The 12,366-nt window shown below is 32.9% G+C and overlaps 2 protein-coding genes across 2 annotated transcripts; both read right to left on the bottom strand.

Moving 5' to 3' along the window:
- Positions 1–203: 203 nt before the first annotated feature.
- LOC133306754 (cysteine-rich repeat secretory protein 38-like) lies at positions 204–938 on the bottom strand. The gene has a single exon (XM_061507130.1). It carries the CDS (start codon positions 936–938, stop codon positions 204–206), a length of 735 nt encoding a protein of 244 aa, XP_061363114.1.
- Positions 939–9,022: 8,084 nt separating this feature from the next.
- Positions 9,023–10,639, bottom strand: LOC133306732 (uncharacterized). Its single transcript, XM_061507098.1, has 3 exons — positions 9,974–10,639; positions 9,234–9,764; positions 9,023–9,140 (listed from the first exon to the last, which is right to left on the bottom strand). Exons 1-3 carry the CDS (start codon positions 10,637–10,639, stop codon positions 9,027–9,029), a joined length of 1,311 nt encoding a protein of 436 aa, XP_061363082.1. The 3' UTR covers positions 9,023–9,026.
- Positions 10,640–12,366: the final 1,727 nt, after the last annotated feature.

Raw genomic sequence — 12,366 nt, 5'->3', positions numbered from 1 at the left:
ATAGTATAATTTACAAAAAATTGTAAAAAAAAGTTCATAAATGGATTCTTCCCCATATTATTATTTGAAAAAAGACAATACAATAATGCATGACAGTACAATAAGTATGCTACAAACACAAGGAGATTAAGATACATAACATATAAACTTCACGCTCATCACTCTTTCATACAGAGTCTTAAATTATCCTTAATCTGTAAGTTCTACTCAGCAACAAATGGGTAAATCTCATATCGGATGTTGCAACTTCCACCGACAACTCTGCCTCCTTGCTTTCCATCACAACAACTTGGAAGTTCGCTAATTGCATCATCAAGACATTTCTTGCAATCCATGCTTGTAAGGTCTCTTGTGCACTGAGCTAACCCATAAACTTTCTCTGATTCTCCAATCATTAGTGTTCCCGATGCATACATTTTAGGGTCAACAGAAGCTTTATAAGCAAGTACACTCAACAATTCCTTGGTCATGTTGTTGAACATGTTAGGATCACTCACGTTTTGCACGTTCAACAAATAGAACTTGTTTGCCTCATCAATCTTGCCAGTGAAATCTGTGTCCAAATACTTGAACAAACAGTTGTCGTACCATATGATAGCACCTTTGTTGTACGGACAAAGATTGAGGATTTCTTTTGTTGCTTCAATAACACAAGTTTTGCATTCTGAGGCTGAGACATCGCCACGGCAAAGAGCGAGTGCATATGCTTGTGGCTTTTCGTATTGCCCAACTGAGCCAACACCAAAGCCTGTTGAAGGGGTTTTGTAAATAAGTGAGTTTATGAGTGTTTTCAAGTTTGATTCATAGGGAGTGTTGGCTGTGAAGTTTTCAGAATTTGAACACAAACTGAAGAGAGGGTCAGCTCCAAAAGATGTTTGGAGAAGAAGAACCACGGTTAGGGAGAAGAGGAAAGAGGGAATGAGCTTTGAGCAATACATTTTGGAGGTTGATGAAGTTGGTAATGTTGGATTTGATGATTCTGGTTTTGAATGTTGGTAATGTTGGTTTTGATGATTCTGGTTGAGTACAGCCTCAATTTATAGTGAAAGTTATACCTATAGACTATAGTTTTGTCAGAGGAAAAATCAAAAGGTTGATCTTTTCTGTTGACTTCTCTTGCTAGCTAATTAAGGTACACAATTTGACGAGACAATGTCAGATCATAAAGGTTTTGGCCTGCCAAATGCCTAGTCCAAAATAACTTCTGTACATATTAATTAAGGGGCAATCACTACTAGAAAAAATCTGTATAGCGACGGAATTGTAATGGAAATTCCGTCGTTAATTTTATCGTTACTACTACTTTTTGTCACAAATTCCCTTACAAAATCGTTTGCGAAGGAATTTGTGACGGAAAATAATAGCGAGGATGAAATTAGCGACGGAATTTTCATAGCAATTCTGTCACTATACAGGTATTTTCTAGTCATGTTATTGGAGATGAGGAAAGTTTCTTACTCACTCAATTTTATAGTGGGGCCCACACATAAAAAAGAAAGAAAACATAAAAAATTATTGCACACAAAACGAACTTTCATTAACATGAGAAAGGGTTCTCCTACAACATGAGAATTCTTTTTTCCATTAATTAATGGAATTAATATTTCTCATGTCATAGAAGATAAAATTATTTCTTAAATTCATTTTTATGTGTGAGCCCATGTGAAGCTATGTAAAGAAAAAAATAAGAGAAAAAATATAGACCTTATACACTTTTAATTGTGTGTATAAAAAATAAAATTATCTTCTATAAAAAAACATTAGACCCTTAATTAACAGCGGGTCATTGACTTTTTATTTAAGTACTTGGGAATTCTAACCGAATTAATACAGACGGCAACAGTATATATAACTTGTATATTCTAACTAAATTAATCAATTAAAGGTAGAATTTTTCCATATCCTCCTAAAACATATTTCTAATAACTTTATCAATATTTATTAAGGTGCATTTGGTAAACAAGAAAATTTTATTTATCCAGAAATCATGATTTTCAGGAATATGGAGGAAAAAATGAATTTTTCAGAAATGTTACCAAAAAATTATTTGGTAGACCAAAATATTCCAAAAAATGTTGGGTTAATTTTCTTAATTCTATATTTGGTTGTGTTAAATTTTTCCTTGACATGGGTGGTATTCTTGGATGATATTTTCAGAAAACTTTACATACAAAATAAAATTCCAAGAAAATCAGATTCCAAAAAAAAAAATTAGAAATCTCGTATCAAACGTGGATAAATAAGATTATCACCCTCAGTTTCTCGGAAATCATAAAAAAAAAACCTTCTACCAAACGCTCCACAAGGGGTCATTTTGAAATACATTATTTTGTGTCATTTTAATTGAAATAATATCATTTTGATGCATATTTAGTTATTTTTTATTCTCTCCTCTCCATAAAATTAGGAAGAGAGAGAAAGCGGACGAGAAAAAATGAAAAATCACCATGCATTAAAATAATGTCATTTTATTTAAAATGATACAAAATTATATACCGTAAAATGAAAAATAATTTTTCCATTTATTAATCAATAAAAAGTGCATGTATTTAATATCTTGCGAAACTTTCATCATTTAGCGATTTGAAGAAAAATAAAATAATTTTAAATCTTCTTAATATATCTCCCTAACTATTAAATAAAGAAAGTATCAAATGATTTTTGTTTTTTTAGTTTACTAACTGTATTTTTTATTTGATGCTTTTTATTTTGTAGTAAAAAAACCGATAGTCTTGTGGAATATATTATCTCTCTAAATGTTTTCATTGATGCATTTTTTTATACAAAATTATATTGAAATCATCCCAGAGTTGTTGGTTTAATGGCATCTCCTCTAGATCCAAGAATTTGACTTGACAAGAAGTAATGGATTCAATTTTTGAGAATTGCAATTACTGAACAGGATGAAGAGGCTCAAACCTCATACTGGATTAGTGGAGCTCATTAGAGCTTCGAACACCAATTGATAATATTTTATCCAAAAAAATATATATTTATATACAAATTATTTTCTTGCTCTTGAATAGTATTCTTAATTTGCACAGTCTTGCTTTTACTTTTGTAGTGCGTAATAATCTGGGGCTTCGGAGGATGGTGGACCCAGACAGGAAGTAGCCCACTCTTTGTTTATTTATCCATTCAAACCGGCCCGCTTCGGAATAAGTTAATTTTGGCTCGGGTTAACTCAAGTTCCTCATTTATGGTTACTAAATCCGCAGTCCACATATTTTAAAATAAAATTATAATTAAAAATATATTCTTTATACATTAATTATATAACAGGTAAAACGGTAGTTTCTTTACAAATAAACAAGACAAAAGTGTTTATCCTTTTAAATAAAGTAATTTGTGTCATTTTACTCTCACAAAGATGTGGATCCACAATTTTATTTTTTTGTCAACTCTCTCTCCTCCTTTATCTATCTCTTTCTCTCTCTTAAAATGACACAACTTTACATCCTTTAAAATTACATACATTTTTTCCACTAAACAAATGTAACATGCTAGTTATTATAGTTAACCGTTTTTTATTCAAAATGGTGATAAAGACAGGTTAATACCAGTTTGGTGTCTATTTTATATTTAGAAATTTAAAATGGTAATTAAAGGTCTATATGAGGAATTGTTTCCAGAATACTCACTTAAGATATTTTCTCACACAAAAATTTCTCACTCATAGTCTATTGCAATAATGAGATTGTGGGTAATGATAAATCTTGATTGCTACATTCCATCGCCTTTCAAAATAATCTCGTTCTTGAGTTTGAGGTGTGCCTTCGCCAGGATCAAAGATAAATCGTCGTGTCTGCAACGCACTTAGGTTAGGTATCAAGTGAAGTTGCATGGGCTACCTCACTTGGAACCTATTGCAAGTATTTTCATTTATAAATGCTCTTACAAACTCTTTATTGTACATCCTAACCAAAACACCGCATTAAATCCAATATCAAAATTAGCCATCACATAAGGAAAACCTTTGTTTTCTAAATGCATATTTTCAAATCCTTGGATGAGGTCAATACTATCAGATATGGTAATCGGCGGCTGATCCATTGCTTCCGGAGGTAGCATTGGGAGATTGTCCAGAAATACCTTCTTTGATTGTTAAGCAACTCATTTCAAAATATATCCACGAAATGCCTTTTGAATTTTGATGACTGCAATTTCTTCATTCTCCTCGATCTATTCTTGGAGCAAATGTTTAATGTTCTGGCATGATTCTCGTATCGCAGCATAATTATGTTTTAATTGTTGCGCATGTTGCTGGTATGCGGATGACGTCCTAACTCGATTTTGACCCGCGTCTAAAACACCGACATTTGATGTGATGTGATTGGGAGATCCCATTTGTGGATCCATGAGTTTGGCTATGTCTTGTCAGAGCAAGGCAAATTGTTGATTTTGATATACATGCAATTGTGTCAAGGATTCTTCCAAACTGATATATTATTATTCGTGCACTGTTCTAGCGACTTGGAGTTGTTGTTTCTGGTTCTCCACGTGTTGGTTCAAGTTCCTAAGGCGGGTGTTTTCCGCCATGGAGGATGAGATCATATGAAAGCACCAATGTTGTAAACGAAATTAGAGAGATGGAGATATTAGAGATAAAGAAGACTTTGGAGTGAAATATTGAGACTTAAGGAAGGATACTTGAATTATTTTCTTCATTTTAATTGAGTTCCAATTCTCAATGAAAGCACCAATATTGCAATAAAATTAAAAAGATAGAGAAGAGATATTAGAGATAGAGAGATTCGGAAGAAAGGATTAAGGGAATAATGAGACATTAGGAGAGTTTTTGAATTATTTTCTTCTTCTTTTTTCATGTGCTCAATGAGCTAACAATTTATAGAATTACAATCATGGTTATCAAAATCGCGTTTTATATCATAGGATTGTACAACCCTACGATTTTTGACCCAAAAACGATCCAAATTGAAAGTAGGATCGAGATGAAGTGGGGTCGTATGAGATCGAAGTGGAAAATCATAAAATTGATGGGATCATGCGATCCCACCATTCTAGTGTTTCAAAGAAAAAATAAATCCAAAAACATCCAGCAACCAAACCAGTGACCCAGAATAGATTAAAATGTTAAAAACCTAATTTCAAAAAAGTAGAAACCATATTTTTGTGATTTCCCTTTTGTTTATGATTTTCCTTTCATCACTAATGTGCGACCGTTCTCTACAGTGTGACTTTCTCTTATTTTCTGTAGGAGTTGGTTCTTCGACTGGTTATGCATGTTATGCGACCTTCAACTAAGTTCGTCTTTTGTTTGGCCAGCTTCTCGTAAATCGTTTTTTCAAAAGTAGGTTCTATCTTTTTATTTATGGGGATTCGATCGGTCATGTTACAGAAGGAGAGGTGGGGTTCCTGCAAACACAAAATTTTATGGGACTTACCACTTTAATTAAAAATAGGAAACAAAATAATTTGCACGCTTTTCTACAGTGATAGGATGGTTTTTGTTTCCTGCAACATTATAGTTGCATTTTCCTTTATTTATTTGTTTTATTCTTTTTTATTATTCTTTATTCTTCCACCTCTTGGTTAATGTGGTCTAGGTTCACCTTATTATTTTTTATTTTTTCATACTGGCCCACATGGGTGTAAGAAATGTTGATTATTTTTACATTTTTCAATACAAATTTTTACTTTAAATCTGAAAAAAAAATTATTGCAATTAGCAGAGTAATTTTTTTGTATTAAATTATTCTTTATAATTTGTTATTTTTAATTAAATGATTATTTGGATTAATAGTTATTGTATATATTTGAATTAATTTGGATTAATTGTTAACATATATATATATTAAATATAATTTTATATATTCATGTTATTTTAATATTTTATATGTACAGGTACGATCTTACTATCCGCGATCTTATGATTTATGATCTTTTTATCCTCTCCCGATCTTAAGTAAAATCTCGATCTTAACAACATTGATTACAACTTCAACAAAGATTAGGAAATCCTAATTTGAATTTAAAACTAATAACACTTATAAGATAACTCCTAATAAAATAATCTAAACCAATGTTATTAAAAGCAGCTCGGTTATTGACCCGGTCGAAGTACTGGGTCACTGGTTCAATCAGTGGGTCACTGGTTCAACCGCATGACCCGAGAAGTATATATAAATCTATAATTTATATTTGAAAAATATAAATATACTTAAATACTTGTACAAAAATGATACCAATTTCAAATATTTTAACATAAAAATAATAAATTATACATCATTGTCCAACAAAAGATCAATCAAACATATAATATTTGTGATACTAGTGTTTCAGGTTTAGTAAATGACATCTCTAACTATAAATTAAATCAAAATTATTGCATATTGCATAATCAACACAATATTAGTGTTGTAGTTACATAATCTATATAAGTTAGTAAGCTACAAATCAGTTAAATATTTCAAAAGAAAATAAATCATTTGTGTTTGAAAGTAAAAAAAAAAGAAATATCATTTGATGAAAATAAATTAGTGTTTTTTTTTATAGACCGGGCCGGGTCACCGGTTGAACCGACTAGGTCACCGATTTTTACGAAAATCGGCTGTGTCGCACCGGTTCTGTAACATGGCTGGTCCAATATGAAAATCGAACGGATTACATGACCGGTTCACCGATTTTCGGGTCGACTCGGCCGGGTTGATCTAATGTTTATAACACTGAAAAATAGACTAATATAATAACAAACAACTAGGATAATAACGATAAATTTTGATCGCTACATAGTCCTTAAACAATAGTGAATATTTATAAGGATTATCCATTTGTTTTTACTTTGTAAAGTTCTTGTTGGACCGAAGAATTAACACTCAATGTCCATAAAATAAGATAATTACGAGGGGAAGAGAAATTCTTGTCTCCCTTGGGCGGATCCAGGAATTTGAAGAAGGATGTGCACTCAAATGACAAATGACAAAAATAAATCAATAAAAAAAAAAAAGAGAAACCGGCACTCAATATGCATAAACCTGTATGTACCAAAAAAATGAAAATATTAGTCTGTTACAATTTGGCTACCTCACATATTGGTCACACCCAATATAAACCAGAAACAGAAAGCAAAACGGAATGGAAATATATGTTGGGCTTCTAACCCTCAGCCCACTACAACAATTATTAATAGTGTTGACCTTACACAAGCCCATAGGTCCCCTATTGTAAATTTGCAATTACCCACTGCCGACAGAAATTAGCCACTCAATGGAGCCACATAATCCTTCAGCCAACGTGTCCTTGTCCTCACCCTATTACCTCTTCGGTGTTGATCGTTTCTTCCTTCTGCAGCACCGCTTGACCGCTTCATCTCATTGGAAGACCTCGCTATATCATTGGGAGGGTTCACATCATTAGATCTGGTCACGGGTGGAGGAGAAAACGCAAAAAAAAAAAAAAAAAATTCATAAAATTTAAGTGTGGGCACTTGTCCCCCTTCTCTTCTACTTGCATCCGCCTCTCCCGCTATCTAATTAAATAACAGTTATAGAACAGTATCTCCGGGTTCAACGATTAAGAGAGAGCGTTGGGATTTGAGTGAAGTAATGGACAGTTTTATAAGCTAGCGACCTGGCTCAGCAATATCATCCTGATTCGGGCGGAATATATTTAGATTATATGCTAAAATACATTAAGTTAAAGTTGTTAGCTTGATTTATACTATTTTCATTATACTGGATTCCGTAATTTATTTGGACACTTCTAATAAGGTATTCAATTAATTGGAACCATTTTTTTCCTTGCGCCTAGGATATGAACTCGCACGAAAATCTATTCTTATAAAAAGCCTAAAAATTATGTGACAATGTTGATTTTAGCATCAATCTGTTATGTGAGATGGAGACAATCAACTTTAATTTCCCCATCAGACTCGTAACAAATTTATGATAGTCCCAAACTGTACGTTGCTTATTGTCGGAATTCGCGTCCATCCAAGCAATTGGCTCACTCACTTCATGGAAAATTCTGTATTGCGTTTTCTCAAAAGGATCGAATAAAACCTAGTAAAACAAAGAGACATTGCATTCGTTGTACAAATTATAGAAATAAAGCCACCAGTTTATTTGCAGCGCATAAAGTGTAACCGAGTACGTAGGGTTTTTAACCAAAAAATGCAAATTTCAAAAAAAATCACTTGTTTAGTTCGATGATCAAACATTTTACCGGACTAATGCAGGAAGACACGTTTCAGTGATTACGCGTTTAGTCGCGCACCTGACACATGCGCGTTTCTGACAAATCTGAACACGTATGTACCAGGTACGTGTCTGAACACGTTTGTACCAAGTGCGTGTTTCTGACAAGTCTGACGAGCACAATACCAAGATGCGTCATATTCAGGCACGCATTCTGTGGCATAGTCGCGTCACAGTCAGAAACGCGCACCTGGTACAGACGTGTTTAGACATGTACCTGGTACATACGTGTTCAGATTTGTCAGAAATGCGCATGTGTCAGATGCGCGACTAAATGAGTAACCACCTGAAACACATCTTCCTGCATTAGTCCAGTAAAACGTGTGGTCAACAAGGTAAATTTTTTTAAAATTTGCATTTCTTAGGTCAAAACCCCAAGTATGTATGATTCTGTTCAAACATAAAAACGTGAACAATATATGAGATGTACATTTTTTTTCACATAATAGCATAGGCAAAGATATAATTTTATGTCAAATTTATTCAGTCTTTGATAAAGAAGATTGTAAAAAATTTCTTAAATTCTATCCTATTAACTTTAGAAAATACTGAGGCTAAAAGATAACAAAAATCTTTTTCATATTATTGTGCTGCTGACCAACTTTACATTAAAACCAGTGCTTCCTCGGAGTAACTTGCTGGTTGTCTCAGGTGCTATTAATTATCTAGTTACAGAATTATTACGCCAAAGCATTCCCCATCCCATGTGCTTTTCCCTTAACTTCATTTGGTTTCTATATAATACTTGTGTAGGTGTGTCCCTCTGTGTGTATTTCATTTGGTTAACATATACTTTTGAATTCTGATCTGTCAGTGCATGTAAATCAATTCATCCTCTTTGCATTCTCTTATTGCAATTTCCATTATCAAGTCAGGAGCAATTGAGGGCAACACATCACAACAGTGCCTTCTTGGAGTCTTCAACTGAATACAAAAGAATAATTTATAAGTACAGTTACCAATGCAAAGTCATCTCCTAATAGCCCTGAAGAAATACCAGTGAGTAAAATAGATTACCTGTTTGATGTCAAGGTCTAGCTTGTTTGTGGTCACTATGATCACTTCTGGTCTATTCCGTGATGCCTTGTCATATGAGCAATTTTGGAAAGATTTTCTGTAACTGCTTATGATGCCACCTTTACCATGGGACAAATTGTCTAGATAGAAGATGATGGGCCTTCTACATGGGTCAGGGTGAAATTCTCTTGTATTGAAAGTATATAGGTCTTGCATCAAAGTTCCTTTTGTCCAGTACTTGAATGATCCTTGAACTCTCACAACATCTGGCAAAAACAAATGGTTTTGGAATATCTGAACAGCATAACCCCAAGACACTGAAATTGTCCATGAAAACCTTCTGTCATAGCAAACTGTTTGTTGTAGAATCCTCTGGGAATCAACAGTCACTGCTTCAAATAAATGATGTAGAGCTTGTGTATTGGTCATGTTAGGAAAGATTGGATCAATGTTATCCGGGTGATGCAAGGACAGCAAGGGAGTTACTGGATGTGCAGCCAATAGGCCAAAGGCATTCCCCTTCAAATCAACCTGATCCAATTTCATAATCACAAAATAGAGTATTATCAAGGAGGTTAAGAAAAGAGTTGTGTCAAGGCAATACAAGAAGTTAGATAACATGATTCAAACATATAACCTCTTAATTACATGGCAATAACACCAACAGTTGTGTCAATGTGAAGGACAAAATAAAGTAAAAACACGAACATATTTTTCAGCATTTTGAAACTAATATTTACCTGATGAAAACCTGGTTCATATGTTAATCCAACACCGAGTTCTGTTATGCAAGAGTACACCCTGGCATCACTTCCATACACATGCGAGTACCTTTCAATACAGGAATCAAAAACCTTAGCCAAAACCTTTGCCAAAGAGGAACTGATAGCAAAACCTGCTCCACCATAAGCCATATCAAAACCAAAGAACCAGTTCTGCTTATAACTCTCCGAGTTTGCACCAACATAGTGCCAAAGCCTATGATCATATTTGGAAAGAGTTTTCACCAGATTCTCGGGGAAGAAAACCGTGTCATCATCCCCAAACACATACCATCTAACATTTGAATGATTCAGTGCCACAGTCTCTTTCACAACACGTGCACCACGGATTGCTGATCTAAGACCACCCCGGTAAGTGTAGCGAAACTTTGAAGTATCTTCAGAGACACATAAAGGAGGAAGAGAATAATCATTTTTAGCATTTTCTTCAACTGGGGTTGGGAGGCTATCCACAAATACACATCCTTTCATTCTTATGTTGGGTTTCCACCACAGTTTTGTGTACTCCTTCCTCATAGGCCATGATGTCACACTTGAAGCAATTCCAAACACTAGATGATCAAGAGTGGTTGGTTCATACACATCTTGTGTTGAAGAATGCTTTGATGTGCTTAATATTAACATCGATCCAAGGATATAAATGGCAAAAATTGAAGAGCAGACTAAAAGCAAGTTTATCATAGATTGAGTTTTGGTTGTTTTCTGAAGTAAATGCATGTTAACGACGGAATTGAATTGAATTTGATTCTGCAGATGCAGAGTATTTCTCTGCCAAATGTAAGAAAGGATTGCACACTAATTTCAAAATATATATATATATATATATATATATATATATATATATATATATATATATATATAGAGAGGTAGGATACTTTGACACCGGTGTCAAATTTTAATTTTGACACCTCATTTCAGAACCGTTAGATCAAAAAAATCAAAAAAGATCAATAGTGTCACATGTTTACAAATCAGAGTCATTGATTTTTTTTTATCTAACGGTTCTGAGATGAGGTGTCAAAATTGAAATTTGACACCGGTGTCAAAGGATCCTACCTCATATATATATATATTGAAAAAGTATTTATACAGCAGCCACTTTATACAGCTACCCTTATTAATTAAGTACAATACTTAATTATAACAATAAAGTTGTTTTTTTTTTCTCTCTCTTCAGACATTGTCGGCTGATGTGGCGGAGAGAGAAAATGTAATTTCTATGTATCACCAGTAATAATTAGTTAAAAAGGTAGTTGTAGACAACTTTATCTAAAGTGTCTTCAAAAATATTTATCCCACATATATATATTGATTTAGGAAATAGAATAATTCGTTATTTGTTAATTATTGTGTTATTTCTAATGATTTCAAAACTTGTTTGTATATAAGGAATATTTAATTAACTTTTAGATTTTTATATTAGTATGTTAAAATTTATTTTGGTTATAATTTCATATTTTAGTAAATTATTTTTTGAATTTTGTATTCAATTATGTTTATTTTTAAAGATTCTTATTATTTTTAAGCTACAAATATCCTTTAAAATTAAAAAAAAAAATTGCATATTTTTATGATATTAAAAAAAAAAATTCAGAGAAGACCTAGAATCTAGTGCAGTAGAATACTCAAAACCTAAGTGCCACCGTAACCGGAGGCGTACGCAAGGTTGGGAACTTTGACGTAATTTAGTTTACTTTCTTCAATGTTTATTCCACGAGGTTGGTCTGTACCCAAAAGAAACCCAAGCACTCATTACGATTAGGACCTTACTTTTGGTGAAGGCCATTAGATTCAAAGTCAATCAATGGAGAAGGCAACCTTTCATTATAGACCAAGTTGAGAATAAATTTTGTTCATACTAAACCGTTTGTTGGACAAGATAAAATAAGAATAGATAAGATAAGATTGCGAATAAGAATAGAACATAATATATGATTGATAAATTCATATTCCATCTCGTGTTTAATGTGCATTAGATAAGCAATTTAATTAGTTAATGTTATTATATCTAATATTTGAGACGAATCATATAATGTCATGATATGAAATAAATAGATAAAAATACCTTTTTAAACATAATTTTATATATGCTTTTTTAAAAGGGCTTATCGTTTCTCAAGCTACGGGAGATAAAATCTCTGGCAAATAAATTATAACCATACCAAAATGGATCAATGGTAATGAAGGAAGAGAAAGAAAAAGGAATCATGATCATACAAAGGTGAATCAATTAATATAAGAAAATAAATAAACAAAACGACGTAGTTTTAGGGTGGCCGGAAATAAACTTATCTCGAGTTGTCGGAGAAATATTTTTCCCTTTTTAAAATTGAATTTTAAATTATTTTTTA

Source organism: Gastrolobium bilobum, unplaced genomic scaffold, assembly GCF_033153095.1.
Source record: "Gastrolobium bilobum isolate Gb01-03AN ecotype WA unplaced genomic scaffold, APGP_CSIRO_Gbil_v1 utg16899, whole genome shotgun sequence".
NCBI classification, from domain to species: Eukaryota; Viridiplantae; Streptophyta; class Magnoliopsida; order Fabales; family Fabaceae; genus Gastrolobium; species Gastrolobium bilobum.
This window is presented reverse-complemented; position numbering and strand designations above follow the sequence as displayed.

Coding starts and splice junctions, on each gene's coding strand:
- LOC133306754 (XM_061507130.1), bottom strand. CDS start 938: ATGTATTGCTCAAAGCTCATTCCCTCTTTCCTCTTCTCCCTAACCGTG.
- LOC133306732 (XM_061507098.1), bottom strand. CDS start 10,639: ATGTTAATATTAAGCACATCAAAGCATTCTTCAACACAAGATGTGTAT. Junction 9,765..9,973: donor ATGAACCAGGTTTTCATCAG/GTAAATATTAGT, acceptor AAATTGGATCAG/GTTGATTTGAAGGGGAATGC. Junction 9,141..9,233: donor TAGACCTTGACATCAAACAG/GTAATCTATTTT, acceptor TTTTGTATTCAG/TTGAAGACTCCAAGAAGGCA.